Raw genomic sequence first — 26247 nt, forward strand, 5'->3', positions numbered from 1 at the left:
AAATTTTAAATTTTATTTTTGTTTTTATAAAATATATTCTACACATTTATATTATTTTAATTAATAAATTTAATTATTTTAGTCCTCGATATAAAAATAATGAAACCAATGTGCATTAATTATTATTAATTATTAGTTAACCGGTATCATTCTCTATTCTTATATAATCATTGTTTAAGGCTATTTCACTTAAATTAAAATAAGATATTTATTTTTACGTTTTTCAATTTGATGTTAAGTGGTAGAGTGTCTTTCATGCATTTACTATCAAAACAAAGTCTACTTATGTTATGGATTAAAGTAACAAATGTCATACATTCATTATAATCAACAGACCATTTATTTTTTGATATTTTCATTGTTAAGGATGGAGGGGTCGAGGAGTCAAAAAAGAAAAGAAATGGAAAAATATAGATAGAGAAAAGAGTGATGTTTGCCCAAATGAACTCACTTCGATGTTTTCAACGTAATATTTCTCCATGCCCTCAAGTGTAGTATACCGTGCCATATTTTTTATAAAGTTTTTTTATTTATTTTAATTTGGTATAACTTGTAAATATAATATTTTAAAATTCTACACCATTTTGGTTTGGAATTGAAGTTGACTTTTGAAGTCCTCTTTGAAGTGAACATTAATTTCACTTTTTGTTTTCATCCAGAAATGCGCACACTTTGAGAGATTCTAAATTGCGATGCAGACATTTAATCCTGATGACTAGTTAGTTTTGCAGAACATAATTTGGAAGTTCTGGACACAATTATCTCTCATATTCTTCCATCTTTCCTATATTCTCTGTTCCAACTTGTCAACAACTTACAACTTAATTTCTCGAATCATGCACTGATTAAAAACAGTACTCAGTATATATATGTGTACAATTTTTTCTTCCTTTTTTGGATTAACAAAGAATCTTATCTGGAAAATTGGAAATTCTTTCATGGTAGTGGGATTCGATCCATAATAACTATATGGGATAATATTATTATTATTATTATTATTCTGTTGTTTTCTAAATTATCATGAGGCGAAGGGACAAAGTGTGAGTCACTATATAAAGCCACTGAACCCTAGCCAGTGTAGTGTAAATCTATTGGGCATTTTAGAGAAAGTGTCTTTGGAAACCCTGAAGGCTTCCGCTATACTTTGTTTCACATCGATTCAAATCGAAGAAATATGGAGTAGCGGTCGCTGGTAAGGGTCACTAAAGGCTTTATTCTCCGTAGTAGTTTGAAACGTTTTTGCGCTTTCTCCACACTTTGCATGCAAGCATCGTTGAAAAACTAACTGATACATATATCGGATCATTTGCTCTATTATTATTTTTTACTAGAAATATAACCTTCACTCGTCTAAACCAATTTTAATCTGACTCTAATATTACTTGTTAGGTTTACATAAAGAATTTTACTGAGAAGAACAAACATCAATGAGACCTAAACCTAATCACATAAGTCATTGACATCACTCTCAACTCAAAACCTTAAGACAATGGATTTATGAGTCTTTATCTTTATACAATACTATACTTTCTCATTTCTACCCAATATAGAGCTTAGACTCATACTTGGACGGAGTGAACATGATCTCCACAAGACAAACGTAATACTTTAGCTAGTAGACAAAAGTGCATACCATAATTCTTTAGTCGGTTGATAATTATATATATTGCATGTATATGAAGACACAACTCTTCATACTTAAAAGAATATAACACTCTAAACACGACAATTCAATTATGACTCGGCATTAGTTACATGACAATTAACGCCACTTTCTCATCTTGACAAATGTTTTAAGCCCTGCATATAACACATTGACGTTGCTTTAAGTCCACATGCAATATCGTTTTTTTTTTCTTCTCTGCTATTACTTTACCATGTTATTTAGTTCCGTATGATATAAGTTTCTTTTCATATACATCTACTTATTAGAAAGAAATTTGCAAAAGAAAAATTTGGATTACCTCTATAGGTTTCCAAGTCTTGTAAAATTCTCCAACACAATTCAATCTCTATATGAATGTATTTTGTCCAGCTTAATAAGGACCAAAATGAAAAATTAAGACATTTCTTTTGAAAATTTCTTTAAACCTGTATAATATAGTATTTTTATTTATAAATTATTCAGGAGTTTATATTTAAAAGATAAAAAATCATAATATAACAATGACGATCGATTCTGATGCAGATGGCTTAGTGTATACACATATAACATTATTATTTGCATAATTTTTCTGTCTACGTAGAATTTGCAAATCTAAAATACTCGAAGGGAATGTAACTTTTTCTTACCCATTATTGATCCGAAAGAATTACTCTGATTTTGCAAATCTTCAAATCTATTTAACCCTATTCATTCAAAAATTCCATCTAAGTAATCTAAAATTCCATCAAATAAAAAATACCACTACATGCATATACCTAATATTCCATATTAATATTTATGTTGATGTCTCAATAATAATATAACGATGAAAGAGTACTCATTGTTGTAAAATTGTTATATATAAATTCCATGGTGTTGTTGAGCAATAAAAAATATATACATCTTTTGTAAAATTTCTTTTATTTTTCCATAAATCAGTTTGACAATGATCGATGCACACACATTCACGGTAAAAACGATTAGAACTTTAAGCTTTAATCCATGCACGTACTAGTACGGAAAAATTCAACACTTTAGATAATTTGACAAATAAAAGTAGAAAACATTTAAAAATGGCAACAAGATTAGAGTGCTTAATTAACAACAATTAAAACATAAATTTATTGTCATTATCAAGTTAGGGACATGGTGCTTTCATATATTTTCTTCATATATAATTCACATGGTAATCTTTTTAATCAGTTTTGAAAGATATAATATACAATCTCATAACTTCTCTTTTGCCCTAGAAATGGATGATTCTTGTATGAAAATATTGATTTCAGAATCAATTTAAAGATTAATTATTGGAGGCTAATGCATTTACTATTTTATGGTTTTTTTTTTCACTCTCTTGAAAGGACGGATGACAAATTACAATTAATGTTAATGGAAAGTGGAATCTAGATAATCAACCAACTATTATTTTGTAATGGTGAGCTGGTGCCAATTAAATTTGGGTTGATTTCAAATTCATTTGGAATCAAATCTTGGCTAACTTTTTTTCTTCTTATTTTATAGGTTTATATTATTGATCTTAAGTATAATTAATAATTTTTCTATTAAACAAGTGATTTTCCATACAAAAAAGTAAATAAATTGTAGATTCAAGAATGGTCGTACATCATAATAAGTATAAGTTTGGATTTAATATTAGAAATGATAAAAATAAGTAATATATAAAAAAAATAAAACACATAAACTCATTGATAATTTAAGTTAAAAATGAGTTTTGGAATGATCTCTTATATACAATATTCGTGACTTATTGATGTCAAATGTTTTGGCATGAAGAGTAGATAATCTTAATCATATCCTCTATATATATACAAAATTGTTTTGGCATGAAGAGTAGATATAAAAAGTTTAAAGTTCTGTATTAGAAAATATATCACTGAAAAAAAAATTAAAAGGTAATTAGATTGCACATCATAAACGAGATAAATTATTCATTTCTCAACTCTCATACAAGACAATAGTACCCATTTTCCAATCATAAATATTTGATTTATTAAAATTATTTATTTCACATCTTTCATACTAGACAATAGTACCCAGTTTTCAATCATAGAGCACACATGTGATTTATATATGGTTGTTTACTTTTATAATATTTAACATGAATTAGGTAATATAAATAAAGTTTAATTAAACCTTAAATCTGTTTTAGACTTATGTATTTCTAATTGAGTTTCTATTTTTTTTTGTTTTATTAATAATTTAAAATTTTATATTTTTCAATTAAGTTTTTTTATTTAATTTTATAATTAATTATGTGGTGATACTATTAATTTACTTCTCATTTTGCTTATTTGTCTGCACGTCTTAAAAGATTTTGTGGTTAATAGAAAAAATGTTGTAGTTAATGAAATGATTTTTGTTGTTTTTATTAAAAGTATGTTATATTACAATAGAACATTATTATCCCCAACAATAATAGTCACGGCCAAAGAAATTCATATTTTCTGTCAATTTTATTTTGAAATTTTTTTTTCGTAAAAAATACTTACAAATTTTGTTGTGAAATTTTTTTTGCAAGAAATTGTTACCAATTTTTTTGCAAAATATTTTATATAAAACACTTTTCGCGACAAATTTTGTAAGAAATATTTGCAAATTTTATAATTTTATAAGAAATAATTACCCACGAAAGAATTACCCATCAATTAAGATTCTTAAAAAAAAATGACAGAAAATAATATTTTCTTGCAAATTTTCTTAACAAATTTGCAAAAAACAAAAAATCTCATATAATATGAGAATTTTTAATAATAAGTGACAACGAGAATGACAACCGACAATCACTTGACTATTGTATGTGCGATCACTTCACATTATAGGTGATATAATAGAAGTCATCCGAGATCATCGTAATAATCTTGTTATCCAAAATATTTTTAATTAAACCAATAAAAATTATTTGTAATCTTACTTTAACCACAAAATCATTTCATATTGCTAAAAAACAACTTTACATTTTTTTTAATAGAAGACAAATAAGCAAGATAACACTCAAAATATTAGTGAAGTCAATTAATAAAAACATTAAAAGACAACGATCCAGCTGAAAAAAAATAAAAAAATAAAAATATAAAAATATAAAAATTATAGGTCATTTATATACTAAGAACACTTAACATAGAAAGTCAGTTGAAAATACGTACAAATTTGTGATATAATTAAAACTTAATTAAACCTATAAATAATTATATTTTAAAATTTTAATAAATCAAAATTGTATATTATATAAAATCATTGGTGATATAATAACAAATGTAACTATGTAAATTTTAAGATAAACCAGCATATTAAAGCAAAAAGATTAATTATTATAGAGATAATTAAAAAAATTACTAAAATTCTTTTCAGTTGTTGCTATATTGTAAACATGTTAAACTATCTCTTCAGCAAAAGAAGTATAAATTGAAAGAAACATTATTTGTGGGACTGTCTTCTTTAATATATTCCAACCTAAATTTCAGAAGGAAAAAAAATTATTAACTTTATGCTTGCAAACCACGTATAACACTTCTTTTTATCATTAATAATAACTCATAGCCACTTTAGTTATATGCTCCATCTCTCTTGATTCTCAAACCAATATACGATAAACATGTTTCACATTAATTTTCTTTTCACTTTGATTCCTTTATATATATACACATAAACACTCTTTTTAATTTAATAACATCATAAAAAATAACACGTGCATCCAAAAGAATAAAAACTAATCCATATAAAAGGATTTAAAGGAATATCATAAACAGGATAAAAGGTTCACTCTTCCACAAAACATCCATATAACATTGACAAATTCAAACTTTTAAAATCAATTAGAATTATTATAATGTAAATCATTGTCACACTATACTCTTCATTCATATATATATATATATATATATATATATATATATATATATATATATATATATATATATATATATATATATATTCTTTTAAGTATACGAAAAACAGAAGAACATTAGGGTTTTAGGTAGCAAAATTGAGGCATTGATTTTAGGGGAGAAGATGCGAAAAAAAATATGTTTCCACTTTGAGAATTAAAGATAGTGCAAAGGCAAAAGGAATGTATTTGCATGCATGCATGCATTGATATTAATTTAAAGGGAAAAAGGTTGCACTAATAATTTAGGTATTTGACATTCCAATTGAATAGGGGTCAAATAAAGGTGAGTGAATTTTGGCATCTCACTTTTTTTAGGGTTATTTGGCTTTGCCTCTTCACAACAACAATAAGACACCTTTCAAATCCAAACTATAACATTCTCACAAATTTAGGACTAATTAAAAATGTTCAAGATTCCAAATATTAATATAATCAATGCCATGGAATCACAAACTATTTTTATGTCTCAAACTTTTCTCGCCAAATTTATATTTAGGGTTTGTAAAAGTTAATATATATATATACTTTGATTTTTAATAATATATATGTTATAAAAGCTTTACCAAGTCATATATATTATTTTATATTCATGGATTTAATAAAGAATGAATCGCGTTGATATATTCATGATGACCAATTGCAATTGCTCTCTAGACTTGTATGGTTTCATCTTTCGACATACACGTTTTTTTTTGTTTTTTTTGTTTTTCTTAATAATGTTTTTAAAACCGGTAATTATACATAGGATTTGGGTTCATAATATTTTCAATAAATACAACATCAACATCAAAATTGTATATTATATACATGTAGGTCAAACATTCATTAGCAGTTGAACATCTTACAAATCGATTTCATTGAATTTTTCTTACAAATTTTGTTTTAAAATTTTACAAAAAAATATTTTTTTTGTTATTTTTTCTAAAAATTTTAATTGATAGTTAATTATCCTTAAATATTTTTATTTCACTCACCATAAAAATATAATAACCCTTTATTTTCTATATCAGAAACATAAAAGTACAGTACCGACATAATTAAATATTTTTTAACTGGATTTAATTTTAAATCATACATAAATTCATATATGAGATGAATATTGGAAAGCAGAAGTTAATTTTGGTGATAAAAGTGAGGCACATCACTCTTTCTTAACTACCATTTCTTTATTTTTGAAGGTCTCATAATTAAAGTATAAAAGAAGACAGGTTGTTTTGAAAACCAGCAGCAACACAGTAATAAAAATTCCTTCTATTATGCATACAATTCTTATTCTTCTCCATTAGTAAATGATATGATTCTCTTGCTAATAAAATCTGTGTTCCTCCAAAGTCTCTTAAAAGAAAAAGTTAGAAAGAGAATATTAAGCCATTTGAGAAGATTATATATATATATATATATATATATATATATATATATATATATATATATATATATATATATATGGTTTTGTGGTTAATAATTAGGTAACATAATTTGATAGGAGAAAGTCTTTAGCACTCCTCGAAGGCTTCCACTACTCTGTATTTCTGTTCATCAAATATGGAGGAGTGGAACTTTGAGGCCTGCTCAAGCCTTTTTGCCTCTTTTGCAGCTTCTGTAATCATAATTACTTCTCTCTCAATCATCTGTTACCCTCTACTTGCACTTTCAAATATACCAGGTTTTCTTTCTTTCTTTGCTAAGATTTTTCCTTCTATAATCTATTACCTTATAGTCACTGCTGTGAAATTCGCCCAGCTTCTCTTTGTTAGAAATCCAAGTGTAAATAAGTTTCACATTGACTAGAAATGAAAGAGTAGAACATTATAAAAGGATAAAGACCCATAAACTCATTATCTTAAGATTTTGGATTGAAAGTGGTGTCAATTCCTTATGTGGTTGGACTCAGGTCTCATTGGTGTTTGTTCTTCCCAGTGTAACTCCCTCTGTAAACCTAACACTCTTAACTGTCTATGTTGACATACTATATCTCTCAACCCTACAAAATCAACATGTAAGGTGAGGTTTGTATCTATTTATATATTTTAAATTAGTTTTATTTTTAATCAACGTGAAACTTTCATCATACTCCCCTCATAGTCCCCTCAGAGAGAATACATCCAGCCGGCGTAGAACTTAATATATTAATTAGTGTTTCAACAAGGAGTGGAATAATATGTTCATCAAACATTAAATTTTACTAGAATAGACTCATACACGTAATTTTAATACCATGTGAGATAAATTTTAAGTTTAACTCAAAAAAAATAAAATAAAACTTGTAAGATTAAATTTACTCTCACTTGCATATTCTAAATTAAATTTATACAGAATTTATATATATATATATATATATATATATATATATATATATATATATATATAAAATAGTCACGGTAACTGTGATGGCTGACTCACTGTTATCTTCTTTTCAACAAATTCTTGGATCATTTGAGTGATTTGGAAGAGAAGTTGCAAGGTCGAAGGAGAAAGAAAATGGGTTCTTGCTGATGACAGAAAAAATAAGCGTGCTGATTGAAAGAGACAAAAAGAAAAATAAGTGTACCATATATTATATATGAAAGGTTCTCTCACTTTTTTTTTTTTTCAAATAATATTCAAGTTTAATAAAATAATATACATTATTAGTACTTCTTGGCATGTCTGAACTTCCATGTATGTTAAACGAGAAAAACTTACGCAGTAAGTGTTGTTGCCTTTTATTCTTTTTTATGTAAATATCAGACTTAATTAATTCTTGTTTTATCGCTAAATATTGATTAGTAATTTTCGTTTTGTGGTTTCAATTTCTCGAATTATGTCATACTTTTAAATATTGCATTCGCATTTTGAAATAAATACTCAAAAATTTGATTTGAAGTTTTAACACATACCACGCTTATAAGTTATAACACATAATAGCTAAGTGCGATAATTTTGATGTAATAAATTACTTTTGTTTTCACTAAAAAAAACTAATAATTGTGCTTGTATAATCTATTTTCTGAAATATTTTTAAAGTAATAGTGAAAAGATATAATATGGAAATGGTTATTTTAATAGTTGAAATAAAATATTGTTATTCGTGTAATAATTTTTGTACTGAAATATAAAAATTAACAAGATTATTATTATTATTATTTCTGACTGTTAAAATTTACTTTAATTACACTTAAAATGAAAAGTAAACTTTCAAGATATGAATAACAAGTATTATTTTAACTTTAATTTACCTAGTGATATACAAAAGGATATTCATCAATAATAATATCTTATTTAGTCATTAAAGTATAAAAAATAAATAAAATTTATAAAAGTCAAAATCAAATATTTAAAATAAAATGATTAAGCGGTAATTAAAATGAACCATATTAAAAAATATGGGTTGGTATATGTTTAATTTTATAATATTATACTCTCCAAGTTTTTATAAGATCTCTAAGAAAATTATAGTTAACTATGTCGGTAACGTTAAAGCCGAATATATACTATTTTTTTTTTCTAAAATTCTCCTAACATTAATAAGACATATTTATAACATTTTATCAATTTTAATGTTCTTAATCTTTCTTCTTGCTGTATATGTAATACTTTGTTTTCTCTATGGCATATGAATAATCAAAGTGAGATTTTCCAAAATTCTCTTTATGCGCATAACAAAACCACACTTCAAAAAGAGCTTAAAAGTTTGAGGTATTGAAAACTCCTGTTCAACTCTTTTTCCTATTTTCGAAAATTTAGAATTTAATGACAAACAAAAACATAGTCTTTTACTTGATTTTATATGTTTTATGGGAAAAACACAACACTTACATATAATTCATTTAATATTGTACTACAAGAAATTTTTTAATTAATTATTAATTTTAGTCACAACAAAAATTTTAAATACCAATTTAGAGATCAATTTCTTAAATACAATGATAACTAAAATCTTGATACCTAATATTAATTAATAAACAATTTAGTTATCAAATTATAATAGAAACTATTTTAATTACCAATTTAGAAACTAATTATAATTTTCTATTCATAATAAAATAATTTTAGTTATTATTAATTTTTAGTTTAATTATAAATTAGTCATTAATTATTTTTAGTCTCTTGATAATTATTTTGGATTTTTTTTCTTGTAGTCTTAGTTGAGTATTTGAATACAGTCTTTGAATTAATGAAGACAAAATTAAATTTTTTTTTAAATATTGATTTAGTAATTAATCTTCAAAACTCCTTTTGAAGACATTTTTTTTTTCAAGTCAATGTTAAAACATTCATTTTTTTTAAATGAGCTGTCAGTTTCAGAGTTGATTACCTAGAAAATAAAACATTATATATATATATATATATATATATATATATATATATATATATATATATAATTACATTTTTACAAAAACATATTTGAAATATACTTTTCCCACCTCTAATTGATATTTTTCACAAAAACTATATCTTATAGGAAAACAAACTAATAATTCCTTCACATGAGAGAATCACTTATTCACATAAACAACCAAGATACTTAAAGAAAGAAAACTCATCTAAGTAGTGACTACTAACTATATTAGACCTTGTTAATACTCTACTAATAAATTTAAATATATAAAACTTTATCATTTTTGTAATTTTCATTAAAATTTCTTTATTTTTCACTAACAAATTGTTATCAAAGTATTTGTGTATTATAATCCCTCGAGATATACAAGTATTACTATACTCTCTTTTTTATATTAACTAGTCTTTCTTATATACAAAGTCTTATCGTACTTTTTTATTTTTTTTTTCCAAATATTAAAGTTGTCTTTAATAGACCAAAATACACCTTAATTTTCACTATTTTGAATACAAATATAGTAATTTTAATTAAAGAATTTTTACCAGAAAAATATTTATATATTTGTGCATTTATATTTAAAAAAAATATATGTTCCAAAATTATTTTATTTCATAATATATCTGTTCAGTCGTAGGTTCTTTCTCCATTCACTTTTTTCTTTCTTATTAGAGATAGTGATAACAGATTTGGGTAGACGTTCACTTCCAAAAGCTTTTTCCTTACTTGCAAATAAGGAAATAAATATACATTTATGGTTAAGAAGGAATTTGGATTTTTTTTGAATTTTTTTGTGTTTTTTCTCTATTGTGTTTTCATAATACATCAATTACCACTAATTTTGATATTTTAAAATATATTAAAAAAATATTTAAAATATCTATACAGTATATTTTTAATGTTCAATAGAAGATAGTACAAAAAAACCAATAAAAAATCTGAACTTGTTAAGAAGTAAATATACATTTAATTACATGCAATGATATTCTCTTCTAAGAAATAACATGATACCCAATGATATGATAATTTGTTGCTAAACACTCACATTAACTTTGATCCAAAAGTAAGAGATTAATTAGTTCAAAGTAAACAAAAAAGTTAAATCAGACAGACCAATTTGTGCTGCTTGAGGATGAAAATGAATAAGCTAAAAAATTCACTGAATTCATAATAAAGAAACCAATGAGAAGAGAGGTTTAAAGCTTTCAGTGCACCCCCAAATAACTTCCGTTTCTCCATAATTATTCATAATCAATCATTGATTTTGAAGGTAATTAACATGAAGTAGCGGAAGCCTTTGAGGGTTACCGAATGCTTTCTCCTTTAAAATCCTTCACACACAATGATAAAACAAAAATAACAAACACCTATTTATAATCAGATGGTAGATTCATTCTCTCACATAATGTTTTAGACAACTAACGTGCACATGTTTTTTCTTTGATTCACCGTATTTTAGATAAGGTTACTTTATTGATCACAAATGGTTAGAATCTGTTCCTAATGAAACTTGGCTGCTTGTGGTTTCCTTTGCTTTTGACAAATAACAGGAAAATCCCAGCTACCATGTGGCACACTATGAATATCTTAATTATGTATTTTTTTTTCCTTTATAGAAATGTCTTAAAAATGCATCAGGAGAAAACTACTGAGATTCTGTATTGAGTTGACAGAGAGTGCAGACATTCTGTGTCTATCTAACCATGCATGTAATTGTGGCCATGAATTCAATTATCAAAGGCAGAGACGAAACAAAAAGTGCGTTGACATTCTGATATATATATATATATATATATATATGCAGCAACAGTATTCAGAAACAGATACGATATTGCTTTGGTTGTGACTCTTCCCATGCAGAATAAGTTATCTGTCACAAGCTAACTGCACATTTTATATTCCTCCAAGCTCGTTACTTTTCTCAGTTCTTCCAATTTTTTAACTTATCATGTACATAATGACTTGTTCATCTACTTCCAAATAAGTTTAATCTTTATATTTAGGTTTTCTGTTCTATTAGCTCTCTATATTATTTTTTCATTCTCTATATTTAAGTCTTTGAAATACATTTCATTCAAATATCGCAACTTTAACTTAGTGTGCATCAAGCGATATCATGAAATGCTTGGTTGTCACATAAATGATAAAATATTTCATACAAACGCTGGCTATTCTTTTAAATTGATTCATACCTCTACATTTTCATTCTTTGGGTACATATACAGTGACATAAAAGATAAACTTAGTTGTCGTATCACAAAAAGATATATGGAAAATAAAAGCAAACCCGAGACATGGAGAACAGAATAATGAAGAGAAATCGACTTGACTTTGGAAAGTATTCGATTTAATTAACCTCTTTCAGAGACCAAGGGCCAAGCATTCTTGTCTATAAATACCAACCTAAAATGTCTTTCAGTAGTATCAAAACTGAGGTTAACAGAAGAATTCTTCGTGCTCCCTCAAAAGCTTCCAGTATTCAGTAAGCTAACTAAGATACTCGAATGCTGGAGGCTTTTGAAGGAATTTGAAAACTTACTTCTACAAATATGATCTATATTCATAGAGTGTTCTCGTGATTGAGAGAGATATTCGTTTGTGATTCACAAGAAATGACAACTATGTTCCCTCATTAAGGTAACACTAATTCTGAGGCCAAATATTTTATATTCATCCCCTAAACCAACTCAAACCGGCCCAGTTGTATGTTTTAATCAGAGAACAAATTTAGAGGAAAAAAAGGGGATGAAAAGTAGCTGCAAATGTCTAAGGCACTTATATGTATTGAAGTACTCACCTGTATTAGTTTCTAATTTTCTATACAGAAGCAATCATGTATAATCAAGCACCCCAAAATAGGCTGCAAAGAATGAAGGCATGGGAGTAACAGAGAGTAAACTCCCATCAGAAAAAAAGAAGAAAAAAAAAGAACAAATAATCAGAATACAAAGCATTAACAGAAGTTGGTCAAGCTCTCTGCCCTAACAAACCTCTTGGATACAACTTTCTCAACCTGTAAACAAAAAGCATAAGAGACATGCATAAATATGTTATTTTCATAAAGCATGTGGTTGTCTTGTGTCTCTGTATATCCGTTTCTGAAAACTACTTGAAGGCTTTTAAAATCTTAACACCTACTAAGTTTGAACAGATTGTTGGCATATGAATGAAATTATACACTGGATCAGATTAATTTTTCAAGTTCAATTTCATTTGGGAGGAGCAATTTATCCACCTGATTAGTTAATTCCTCCAGACATTGCATATTGAATTTAATTAAAAAGTCATAAATGAGTAATTTCTAGTTGATTGATCATATAGAAAATTTTACACTGGAAGCATACTAAATTATACTCTTCTACAGTTACCTCATGATAATATGACCAAGCCAAGGTACAAAGATGCGCAAAGAAATGCAAATGATATCATCCCCCTGAAAGTGGAATGCATCGGAGAACGGAATATTAATGACTAGTAATACAATTATAGGACATAAATTCAGTTTGTGAGTCAACAACTATTATTTAATAGAGTTTTAATTATGACAAAAAAAAAAAAAAAAACTCCAAATTTCAATCCTAATAAAACCAGCAAATATTGGTCCAAAATGAAAGGATTATCTTGCATTCAAGCTTGCTTGGAATAGCAAACTCACCAAATAACTCCCCAGCCAAAACCATTACAAGGGCATGGACAAACTTCTGCAAATTTTTCAGCGTCACTAGAGTGGACTCTTCGAGATATTAAATCATCGTAAATATCTACATCACATAAATTTTAATCATGTGATATATAAGTGGTACCAGATATTTTATTATCCAAAGTAAAATAAACCATGTAGAAAGTGCTTGAAAGTATACCATAAACTGAAAACAAACTGTTCATCACACCTGAAAAGTAAATCATAATTAGTAGTCTATTTAGTTCAAATAAGTTTTGGAAAATGGAAGAAGAGGAACATACCAATAAAGAGAATGACATAGCGAAGGACATGGACTGTTGTTTTCTCTTGCAGAACCCAAATAACAGCGATAAAAACAATAAATCCTGATATTAAGATCGAGAAGAAAAATGTCAATGGCATCTTTCCATATTTTCACATTCTATGTGAGAAAATGAAGATCACAAAACTACTCACCAATACATAGTCCTCGAAGTGTCCACTTTTTGAATAAAAGTGTGTAAAAAGACAGGAAAAGGGAGAGAAGTCAGGACAAAAATAGGTTTCATATATTTGGTACAAAACAACTCTATCTATATTCAATCTTACATTTTTTGCAAGAAAGAGCACAACAATCAGAGCAGCAATAAAGCAACCAGCAGCAATTCTTGCGGTGAGAAGATTTGTGGACGCAAGTATCAAAGCCATTCCCCAAAAGGACGAACCAAGATCTAGAAGAGAATCAATCAGAATAATGGTAAATGCACTGAGAAGTGCTCTTATCAATTCAAATCACATGCATAAAAAGGTTAAGAAGTCTATCAACTCAAATACAGAATATCCACATATTGCATGTCACAATTTCACATCAAACCCATAGCACATTTGGGGGTGATGTTAGTTTTATAAGATTGTTATCCATAAGTCCCTGATTGTAAATGAACTTAAAAAATTGTCCCTCATTGCATTAACTGAAAAGTAAGGGAGAAATGCATTACATCCAGCGGGCAAGATCACCCAGTATATGCCACCACGTGTCTGGGTTACCCCACCCTCATTTGCATGAACCTGAATTCCCTCCACCTATTGAGATCAGACTAAAAATGATTCAGTATACAGAAGATACAAATAAAAGGAACCTTACATCAGAGCCAAATTTTTGAAATGACTCAGCCTCAATACAATAAGAACATCCTGGTCAGGACAGCTGTAAAAATATGCATAATGCTAATAATCCACAGTGAATATATTGTTATCAACAAGGTATATATACTTTGTTTAACTGGAACATGCAGCATTAATGCATCAGAATTCACAAAATTTACTGTATATAAATAAATTACGAAGCAACAAAAGTGACAAAATTCCTTAAAAGACTTTGAGAGTTTGTTTGGCAAAATTAGTTAATAAGCTAAATGGTAACTAGTAAACTAGCAGTTCCTAGTTGACAAGCTAACTACTAAGCAATAAGCTCACAGTTCATAAGTTCCTAGTCGATAAACTAGCTTACTAGATTAAAAATGTTTGATAGCTTCAACATCAAAGGGCATTAAGCTACAACATTTACAGTTTTTACCTTGCCACAAGTGAGCCAGCAAGCAATGGCATGACTGGCTTCATGCAGAAACACAGTGATAAGCTTAAAAGGTGTAAGTAGAAAGGTCCTCCACAGCTACAGCCACCACAACAACAAAGTAATATCACACAAGTAGATCAGTTATACAGCCGCTGAAACCAAAGTAAATATATATATATATATATATATATATATATATATATGACATTTTAACCTAAATAAATCTACATGAAATGTGGTGTAGCCCAAATATCATGGTTACTAAATCAAAACAAGTATCTGCAAACTTTCCTTAGTAACCACTAACTATTTAAATATGGAGTAGCATACTACTAGAACAAACTAAGGACCTCGCTTTGAAAAGGTCTTTTGTCTAATGCCAAGACCACCAAGTTGTTCAACTTACGCAACCATGTCTAAATTTTAGGGATAAGCCCATCCAGAAGAGCTACCAAACTTTGATCCAGTCTCAAGTCACAACTAAATTGGGAAAAAAAAAAGTCAGGCGGAGATCACGAATAATCATTAACCCTCTTGCTATCCGACCACATACTTCTCTATCCAAAAAGAGAAAAAACAAAACTTGAAGGCAGAAACTTTCCCATGGTAACATCATTTGCCACTCCAATTCACAATCCCATTCATAATTAACAAAAATTTGGTTTTGAATTTGAGGGTGTTTTGAATGCAGAGAGAGAAGAAGTAGTGTACCACAAGGATTAGAACAGTGAAGGCAGCAACACAAGCAATGAAGATCTTCTGGTCATGGTCACAACAGTTCCTGAGCTCCCAGTTGGGCATAGCTGATTGAGCTCAAACGAAACTGTTATGAGGAATCGATGTGAAAGGATTGAACTTTGATGGAAGATGGTGATGGGTTTCTGTTGAATGAATCCTATGATTGAAGGAAGCGTATGGTTTGGTGGGGGTGGGAATCGCAAGCAACAAAGAGATGAAGGTATAAATCAAAGAAACACCATTCTATTTATTTATTTTTGAGACTCAATTTTATATACAAGAAAGAAGAAAGACAAAACGTTTAATTTGAGGTGTCCAACGCGTACATAAAGTCAACCATTTTTGTTTTATTGTTTTATTTCAGTTCTTTCTTTGGTGAACCGTTCAAGAATTTTGTTCATTTCAAATTTTGAATTTTGCTTCATTCAAAGAACTATGTACCATATACTACTTCCAATTTATCCGATAATTAATTATGTTGAGAGTCCCTTTATAGGTAAATAACTATATCACTCTTAAATAATAATTGAATATTACATTGTTGAACAAAACTGAACTCCAATACTTTAGATAAAACATGATATAAAAAAAAAAAAACTGAATAAAAGTATCACATTATAATTTGTTGGTCAAGTTTAAAAAAAAAAATCATTAACAATCATGATAGAGATTAAATAGTCAAAGTCAGTTAAAATTTATTGATTGGTTGTCGATTATATGGAATAAACTTGTAAATATTTATTGAAAGCTAAATTGAATTTGTTTATTAAAAAATAATGTCTTAATATATTGGTGATTAGTATATGTTAAAAAATATGTTTTTATGGTTCATTAAGAATTATTACACTTGTTTCACAAATTTTCAAAAAATACTACCAAAGATAAATTTTGAAAGTATAAAATTCTGTATATTTGTTTAAAATATACTTTTTATTAAGAAATACAGATTTAGTAAATATCATTCAAATATTGTTCTTCGCTAATAAATTTGTAAGAATAAGATTTAAAGATAACAAAATTGTTCAATAAGTTAAAATAGTAATTACTTTGACTATATTAACGTGTATTCTTATTTTCCTCTGTTTATGATTGATATAAGAAATAAAATATGTTTTTTTTTTAATTATTTTTTTATTATTATTGTTTCACAAATTTAGAAAATAAATAAATAAAGAAAATTTAAAAATTTAACTCCATTTCATTTTCTTTTCTAAAACTATAATCAATATATGTATTAAAAAATATTTAAAATTAATATGCATAACTAAAATGTGAATAAATTAAAAGTCTGTAACATATAATATAGCTAATAAAAATAAAACAAACAATCAAAAAGAGAAATTGAAAGTATAAATTTTATAAAAACATTATTTGTTAACTTTAACCGAATAACTTAATAGAATATCTTTAGTACTGTATTAAGGTTTCCTACAATAGAATAGGTAATCTTACGGTACTACAACATGCTCAATTATTCGGCATGGAGTAGTTCTTGCTTCCAATTAACAACAACTCATGATATAACAACAACAAAAATACAAAAAATGGATTTCAATTCAAACTGGTGGGGTGAAAAATATAATACAGATATGAAACTTGCATTTGCATATTATTTTGTTCAAAATTGGATTTAATCACATTTTTCTTTTTGAAAATTTGTTTCGGTTTCCCTCACTTGATGCTTGTTTTCAGGGTCTAGTTTAACTTAAAAGCTAACTTGAAAAACATACAAAACAAAGCCAACTCTAATAATCATCAATTCATCATATGTGAGTTCTGCACAGCAACAGGTGCCTGCTATGAAATTTATTGTTTCTGCATATAACACCCTAAGAAAATATAAACAAAAGAAGTGATTTTCATCTACCTATACATGAAACAGTCTCATGTTGAGGATCCCATGCATAGACGGAACACAACACAAAAGCACACAGAAGGGTAAGAATAATTTGTGGAGTGGAGTTAGTCCTTGTGAGGGGAATGACGACTATATTTACCCTGTGTTTGAGACCGTTCATCTCTTTCTTTTCTCTTCCGTGAATGTTTGTCTTTGTCATTAGAACTCCGGTGGTGTCGATGTTCTTTCTCAGATGAACTCCTGTTGTCTTTGTCTGTAGATCTCCGGTGAAGATGTTTGTCTTTGTCATTAGAACTCCTGTGTGGAGGTTCTTTCTCAGATGAACTCCTGTTGTCTTTGTTTGTAGATCTCCAATGAAGATGCTCTTTCTCGGATGAACTCCTCTCATGGTACCGACCACTCCTCTCTGATGAGCTCCTCCCACGGGAGTGATCATCATCTCGGTGTCTTGAACTCTTTCTGTGATGTTCTTCTTTAATGTCCACTGAACTTCTGAGGGTATCTTCCTTTCTGTTTCTGTTGTCGGATTCCCTTCTATGTTTATAATATTGTTCTTCCCTATCTGAAAGACTCCTTTCTCTTCTAGGAGGCGATGGAACCTTTACAAGCATTGACGAAAGCAAAAACAATTTACCAAACAATCCTAGACAAATTAAAATGATTTTGTAATTTTAATATCTTGAAATATAAAGATCAAATCATTATAAATAAAACATCTTGTCCAAATGAGATATGCTCCAAATGGTAAAATAACACCACCTGAAAGCGTGACATGTATCTTCCTTCTGGCGGATGGGGTATGCCAAGCTTCTTCAACTCCTCATATGGGATTGGTTTCCTGGTCAAGCAATAGAATCAGAAAATGAACATAGCCAATAAGTATGAGTACCAATAACCCAATAACCACATATGTATCGGTTCATCGTATAAAACTGGATGAAACCATTGCTGGCAACATGACAGTATCAGAATATTTTGAAATCGTGTCACAGAATATCATTGCATTTTGGCCAAATTCCACCCACATTCTCTCTTGTTTCAAAAAATCACATAGACCTTCTGTGAGAAAGAAAAAACTGTAAATGAAAATATAAAAACAACCAAGTCTCATCTCATGTCACAAGGTGCAATTGGGCCATTTTAAATTTTTGCAGTCCCCCTTTGTACAGCCTTCCAATCAAGTGAGAACACAAAAAGTTTGTGCAATGCAGACATATTTCTAGGAAAGACAGTGTAATCTTACTCTGATAATCAACCAACTTTGATAATGGTTCAATATTCACTTTTTTCATTTAACACAGATTATCACAAATCTTTCAAAACTAGGATATAACAATTCAGAAAAATACTTTTCAGATATGACTTGGGACAAGTGAATTGAAACTTACAAGGGTGCACGAAATGGTTTTTCTCTTCCCCCAAAACGAAGTTGCCCTGATTCCTTCTTACCACTGAGACCACCACCTGTAGAAGAGAACCAAATGTAATCAGACGGATCCTGGTCCATTAGATAGAAATGCAACTTGAAGAATGAGTCACTTTAACTGACCTAACCTTCTAGGAATCCATCCAGGCATCAATTGTTGTCTGTTGTAATCAACTATGATTTCACAATCATCAACAATCAAATGATGAGCATCCTGCAAAACGAGAAAATTCAATAATTTTCTATGCAGTATCGTTTAATAAAAAGCCATTTTTCAAGTCAGATGAAATCCTGATGATTTAATCTGCTATTTTCCCTGAGGATGTAAATTCAGAAGATTTTAGATTCAAAACATGAATGGTATGTTCTAATTTGTTGTTGAGTCATAAAGATTTGCTTTTGTAAGCTAAAAATTAAAGAGTTTTAATATGTTACCACACCATATATGCACGTCGCATCTCCCTTTCAGTTTCATATTCAACAAAAGCATAACCACGAGATGCTCCTGTCACTGCAACCAAATATAAATAATTTCAATGTTAAAACTTAAATCCTACAGCTTGACAATAATATGGCTAAAAGATAACTATATACATCATTCAAGGGAATGAACTCATAAAGTTGCCAAATCAATGGTAGGAATTTAAGACAAAAAATGTGGCTACACAAAATGTGGTACAAATAGCCCAGCTGGAAATGCTACATCTTTTTGTGAACGAACATTTAAAGAGACTCAATACGTATATTTTTCCAGTAGTTGAGGCAGATTATCAATAGACCAACAAGTCATTCCCAGATCTGTTGATAATTCTAACAAAAACAACTTCATGAATGAAATACATCGTTTTCAACCGTGTACAAATGCTACGACCACTATATTATCTACATAACATGGAAAACAATTTGTAGTGGAAAAACAATTTGAAAAGAACAGTATCCAGAGATTCCTGAGAGACTAGTTTAACATGGTTCATAAAATGGCTTAAATACAACAAAACGTAGTCAAATGCAGATCATTATACAAGCAAAAAATCAAGAAATCAAGAAAGACTCAATCATATTGACCTGCATGCTCAAAAGAAGCACCACTTGCATGTTTTTCAAAAGCATACAATATGAAAATGTAAGATATTAGAGCAGGAAGAAGAAATAACTAACAGGAACTGACAATCAAAGAAGGGTTAAGAAGTAAGGTAGATCAAAGAATGATACCAATGTCCCTGACCAAGCGCAAATTCTTCACCTGGCCATATTTACTCATAACCTGAAAGTTGAAAACACATTCCAAAGGCACTCGAATTAAGCTAGCGGATAAGTTAATTATGCTTTAAAAATGAGGTAGCAGAAGAAAAAAATGACAATATCCTCCATTATTTTGACAAAAATTGTAATAAACTCATGTCCATCCTGGAAGAATCTCACGAGCTTCAAGGACATAATTGATTTCAAATGTAGAAGCTATATGTTCCATTCCTACTATTGTTGATCGATTGTTTATGGGGTTAGGAAGGGTTAGAATAGAACCCTAAGCACGTATCCATTATTTCTTATCTCCCTTCTACAGAAAAATAAAATATCTACATTAACTAGAAAATAGGAAACAATTTTCTAGTTATCTGTATTTATCATGTATTGAAGGCAATATCGCTTGAACATATCATATTTGCACCCCATAGAAAAGAAAAGAAAAAATTGTACTTTGTGGAGAGTATCCTGTGTGGTGAGGCGAGAGAGACGAGCGACGAAGAGAGTGCAATAAGGGTCTCCAGTGGCCTTAGGATCACCAAGTGGGTCATCTGCAAAATTCAAATTTTAAGAATAGAAAGGAACCAAAATTGAAATAATTTATTAAAAAAGGAAGGAAAAAGAAAAACAGACAGAGGCCAATAGAGGAACATAATTGAGCACGATAAACGGCATTGTCGTGAGGAACAACATCGGTGCCGTCGATACTGCCAACTTGAATGGGATGGTACGAATCTGCATAGAATACTGAGCTCAAGTTTTTCGACCGAACACTCATAGCATTCCGATCTTCTTCACCACTAAAGGATGTAATGTTCTGGAGTCTATGGGGAAGAAGAAACAGAGAAAATGAAGATGAGGAATAATAATTTTGTTCAATAATATAGTTTTAATTTTAGAATTATGATAAAAGTTATTTTTTTATTTTATTTTCTTAACTTTTTTAACATAAAAAACAAAAAAGTGAACAAGTATCTTCAATAATGATATTAATAAATAATAATTCTAGGGTTCATGATTCTCTCTCATAATCACCTTAAACCCCGCACCTTCCTCCTCGGCGACTCTTCTAGGTTCAGCTCAACCTTGCACTTCTATCCTCTTTACTCACTTCGTGTAATTCTCAATCAATTTCACTCTTCCACATGTGCCGATTCTAGCAATTTATGTCACTTTTGAGTTAATCTGTTAAATCAATTTTCGTCGTCTTCTCGCGGAGCTTCTCCTTCACGGGCGCCGTCATCCTTTAGTTGCTCCTTTCAGGTTCGTTCTTATGAGTTACCAAAGTGTATACTTGATTCATAATTTGCGGATTAACCATAATATTATTGGTTGATTCACAGGGTGAGTATTTGCTACAATGAAGGTAAAGAAGGCTAAAAGAGACCTCCATAGAGGAGAAAAAAAGAAGAAAAGGAACAGGGAACAAAATACTGAAGTTGAGATGCATGCTACTGTGGAGGGCCTTGAAGGTGACTGTGCTTTGTTTTCATAATCATCATCACCCTTTTGTTTGGCTGTGTCTGATGTACAGTGTTTGTTTCAGCGGATAATGAAATACATGTTAGTGACGCAAAGAAGGAGAAGGCTTCTATCAACAAAAAAAGGAAGAACAAGGACAAAAGTCTACTTAGGAAACGAAAACCAAAGGGTGAAGAGGTTGATTTGGAAGAGAAAAGTGGTGAGTTGTAGAACATATATTCTATTTTCGATTGTTGTAGAACAATTGCTCGTACTCCTCTAATACTATATTGTGTTATTTTTTATTTGCTAGCAATGTTTGTCCCTGTTCTGGCATTTCGTATAGACATCTTTTTATAAAAGATTTGTTAACTATGTCATACTGGTGATGTTCATATATTTGGTTAAATGGTAACAGATGGAGTAGTAGACAATTGTCATTCTAGTGCTGAGGGGATCCAAGACTTTGGTGGTCATAGAGATTTGGATATTGGGGCTGTTGTCAAACCCGGTAAGAAAATACATTTTCTAGTTTAATTCGTTTTGTTGTTTTGGAATGTAATATTTGAATTTATGCATTGGTTTCCCTCATGAACTTTTTATCTTGTAGGTAGGTCAAAGAAAGATAAGAAAAAAAGGAAAAAGGAGGTTCAAAATTCCCAGGAAAAGGGAGAAGGGTACAACAATCAGAAGGAAGTTGAAAGGAAAAAGGAGGTCCAAAATTCCCAGGAAAAGGGAAAAGGGTACAACAATCAGAAGGAAGTTGAAGTTTATACTATTTCCTCTGGAGATGATGACTGCTCAAAAGGAATGAAAAGTATGAATTGTTAATATTAAGCACATTTCTTTTTGTTTGATTTAAAATCCAACCTCTGGACATCCATAGCTTTCACTTGTGTTATACATATATGAGGCGATGGGCATATATGTTTGCAATGCCAAAAATTGTGTCATATTTACTTCATTGCATTGCAAGTCTATTTAAATGCATTTTTGACTTTATTTGCAATAGTAAATGCCATATTAAAGATTTTTTATATCTCTGTCATCATTGGCCATCATCCACCACTACTACCTTCAGTGTTTGAACATTTAGAGATATCTTTTAACTTTATTCTTTCAATCTGTTGGACAGAATGGATTGTGATCCCTCTTTTTATGTTGTCCATATTTATTACCAATTTACTATTAATGATTATACCTAGTATAGTTTTTGAATGGGGCCTTTTGAATGAAAGTATAGAATGGATCGTGGAATACCATCAAAGCAGACCAGGATTGGAAGTATTGCAACATCAAATTGATGACTTTATAATTGCTCATGAAGAAAAACTGGAAGAGGTAAATTTTTTGACAAACATGCATGAAATGATAACAGAATGATTAGACACATTTATCATATTAATTTATTCTGTTTTGTGGCTAAATGGAAGTGCCAGTTAACCTTTTCCTTTGGACATAATTATAATATGAGTTTTGTGTATATAATATAATACTGACGTTGGCTATTATGTATTCAACTGGAGCTTCATATCCATGCCTTTAAAAAATATCTTCATTACAAAAATTGGGGTTTAACATATGAATCCCAGTTATAGTTGTCTCATTTTTTAGAGTTGTGTTGCCTCCATGTATTGTGCATAGGGTGATGCTTCCAGCTGATGAAGCTTGTATTTTTTGAGAATGGTATTTGGATCTGGAAGGGTGTTAGGATACAGAGTTATTCCAATTTGTACTTTATGGAGTGTACTCAAAACTGAATTTATGTAGTTCTCTGAACTTGCAAATTCAAACGTTTATGAAGGATTAGAAGTTCATTTTGATGTTGACTTTGTGGAGTGTACCATTTGTATAATTTCTTTCTGGGATATTTTTTTACTGCACAGATCAAGATCTACGATATTTTATTGTCTTATATGTTGAGTCAGTGGTAAAGAGCCAACAAGAGAAGCTCATGTTAGTGTTGTTGCAGACTTGAGGATGTTGTGGTTGTTATGAGTAAGTGGGCATAAAAGACTCGGTAGAATTAATAATGGATATATTATATAGAAAGCTAGGTTAGCATCTACTGAGGAAAGAAATGGTAGAATACTGCTTAAAGTGGTTTGATTGCAGTAGAAGATGATAGAATAGAAATCTCAATAAGGAGAGTGTCTCAGATGCAAGATAGCCCCAATAGTTAGAGGTGGAGAAACCAAAAAACAAAAAGCTTAGGCAAAATCATTCATAAAGGACTTAAATCTGAATGGAATTATGAGGTTTTGGTTTGTGATGAATCACAATGGTGCCCTTTTTGGAGGGGAACTAATGTTGGATTGGAATTGTATTTGCAGTGTCTGACTGCAAATCTAAATGGAATTGAGGTTTTGGTTTGTGATGAAACACAATGGTGCCACTTTGGGAGGGTACTCTGTTGGATTTGAATTGCATTTGCAGTATCTGACTGAAATGAAGTTATATGTGCATGTGACGAATTCTCCATTTTATCCCATGAGCATCTTTTTGAATTCCTTGAATGTTTAAGATTTTATGTTCATGACGTATGAATGCTCCCACTTTTTTTGTCTTTAATTTTGTTTTACATGTTATGATCTATGCAGGAAAGAAAGGAAAAAGAAGCCCTTGCTGCAGAAGGGGGGTGGACGGTTGTTGTACACCATAAAGGTAGAAAGAAAACTACCGATTCTGAAACTGGAATTGCAGTAGGTTCGGTTGCTCAAGCAGCCGTGGAAAATAAAATGGCCAAAAAGAAACGTAACGAAGTGGGTCTAGATTTCTACAGATTTCAAAAAAGAGAAGCACAGAGAAATGGTATAATTTCTTTTCTTGAAATTGACCTAAATGTTGATTACGGAGCTTTCTATCAAAGTTTGATAAAATTATTTTAGAAGCTGATGTCATTTGCTTTTCTTTTGTTTCTTATGAATTTCTTAATGTGTAAGAAAAGAAAACCCTAATGATTTCCGTTTCTATTCCCATGCTTGATTTATTTATTTGACTTTCCTTAACTTCTGTTGTGGTGAAGATTCACACCTCATCTTGGTTCACAAAATGAATGTCGTGTTGCTGTGGATTGGACTCCCTTAAGGAATATTTGATTATGTTTTGAAGTCTCTTGCTTTGTACCATGTATTGTATCATTCATAACTGCTGTTTGTTCAAGATTTTAAACCCATTGTGCTGCCAAGTTAAGATTTTATTCACAAATGACTGTCAGGAAAGAATATTTCTGGATATTCATGAAATGGATCTTATGTTGTTGCTATTGGTTGGAACTGCTTGAGGAATTATATGATTTTGATTAGATTTTGATTATCGTTGGTGGTCAAAGTGAGATTGATAAACCCTTTTTATTTTGTTTGCAGAGATCATGACACTGCAAAGCAAATTTGAGGAGGATAAGAAACGTCTGCAGCAGATGAGGGCTGCGAGGAAATTTAGGCCTTATTAATCAATGTTAAGATTTTCATTCCAATTTTGTCAAACGTATTTGTAGGCAATAGTTCATAACTATTGATAGAAAGGAAGATGGTTCTTGAATGTTAGACTTTCTTTGATGTTACAATTATCGAGGTTCTTGAATTCTTCCGTTATTACAAGATGACCGGGAAAAGATGGATACAAAAGATAAATATTTTTTGTGCAGTACCACTATGGTCATTAAAAATGTTTAAAAAGTCAACATAACTAATTTCATCGAAATTTCATTTCCCTTATTCACAAACTTGCGTAAAAAAGAAATAAAACTCATTAGATATATATGTACTTTATTTCTTCTCTATTTCGTACAAACATGACTCTTTCATTCTTTATAATATCAATTATAAATTTACATTGAAATGTGCATTTGTTTCGTTAAAATTGTGAGAAATAATTTTTTTTTAACACCAGTTCTGCATTCTCTGTATCCAATCCAAGTTATGCAATCGAGAAGGAATCTAACATATCACAATACAAGGCTTTGATATCACACTGACACTGTTGTTGATATGAGCATGTCGTGTCACAACTACGATTCACTTCAATCAATTACAGTATCAACTCATGCACTGTTCGCTGTTCAGCAACAACCTCGACAACACATTACATGTCTTTCGTTACGTGTGAGAAAACAGCCACTAACATTTCATGGCTTCTGTTTATGTATCAAGTTCATCACTAGGGACCCACATTCCATGCTTCTTCTTTTTCTTTCGTTTCAAAACATTGCATGCATGCATGCTTCTGAACTCTTCTCTTATTCTCCATCACAGTTTTTTTTACTTGTGTGCACTTTTAGTTGATATTGATCGTGCATGACACTGCCAAAACACGTCACCAACCAAATCGGAGCAGCAGAAATGTGGTTCTCTCTGTGTAATCACTCACATCATCTACACACATCCCCAGAGAAAAACTTTAATGTAAACCAGAAT

The 26247-nt window shown here is 29.7% G+C and overlaps 3 protein-coding genes across 4 annotated transcripts; 1 reads left to right on the forward strand and 2 right to left on the reverse strand.

The window, feature by feature from the left end:
* Window positions 1-12620: 12620 nt before the first annotated feature.
* On the reverse strand, window positions 12621-16102 carry LOC114183562. Its single transcript, XM_028070632.1, has 10 exons — window positions 15816-16102; window positions 15105-15200; window positions 14527-14611; window positions 14138-14259; window positions 14006-14030; window positions 13831-13914; window positions 13728-13757; window positions 13523-13628; window positions 13236-13300; window positions 12621-12880 (listed from the first exon to the last, which is right to left on the reverse strand). Exons 1-9 carry the CDS (start codon window positions 15903-15905, stop codon window positions 13237-13239), a joined length of 702 nt encoding a protein of 233 aa, XP_027926433.1. The 5' UTR covers window positions 15906-16102; the 3' UTR covers window positions 12621-12880; window position 13236.
* A 1467-nt stretch (window positions 16103-17569) lies between these two features.
* LOC114185402 (U11/U12 small nuclear ribonucleoprotein 35 kDa protein) lies at window positions 17570-21250 on the reverse strand. 2 transcript variants are annotated; one of them, XM_028073106.1, is made up of 8 exons: window positions 21005-21244; window positions 20825-20922; window positions 20339-20390; window positions 19567-19637; window positions 19250-19340; window positions 19089-19164; window positions 18460-18538; window positions 17570-18299 (listed from the first exon to the last, which is right to left on the reverse strand). In XM_028073106.1, the coding sequence occupies exons 1-8, from the start codon at window positions 21147-21149 to the stop codon at window positions 17805-17807; spliced, it is 1107 nt and encodes a 368-aa protein (XP_027928907.1). In that variant the 5' UTR covers window positions 21150-21244; the 3' UTR covers window positions 17570-17804. The 2 variants fall into 2 exon arrangements, with proteins under 2 accessions (XP_027928907.1, XP_027928908.1); XM_028073107.1 differs by having other exon boundaries at window positions 18131-18343; window positions 21005-21250.
* A 121-nt stretch (window positions 21251-21371) lies between these two features.
* On the forward strand, window positions 21372-25480 carry LOC114185403 (translation initiation factor IF-2-like). The gene is made up of 8 exons (XM_028073108.1): window positions 21372-21634; window positions 21715-21843; window positions 21918-22052; window positions 22251-22343; window positions 22443-22649; window positions 23076-23173; window positions 24433-24643; window positions 25198-25480. Exons 2-8 carry the CDS (start codon window positions 21732-21734, stop codon window positions 25281-25283), a joined length of 942 nt encoding a protein of 313 aa, XP_027928909.1. The 5' UTR covers window positions 21372-21634; window positions 21715-21731; the 3' UTR covers window positions 25284-25480.
* Window positions 25481-26247: the final 767 nt, after the last annotated feature.

The sequence above is a fragment of the Vigna unguiculata genome, chromosome 5 (genome assembly GCF_004118075.2).
Source record: "Vigna unguiculata cultivar IT97K-499-35 chromosome 5, ASM411807v1, whole genome shotgun sequence".
NCBI classification, from domain to species: Eukaryota; Viridiplantae; Streptophyta; class Magnoliopsida; order Fabales; family Fabaceae; genus Vigna; species Vigna unguiculata.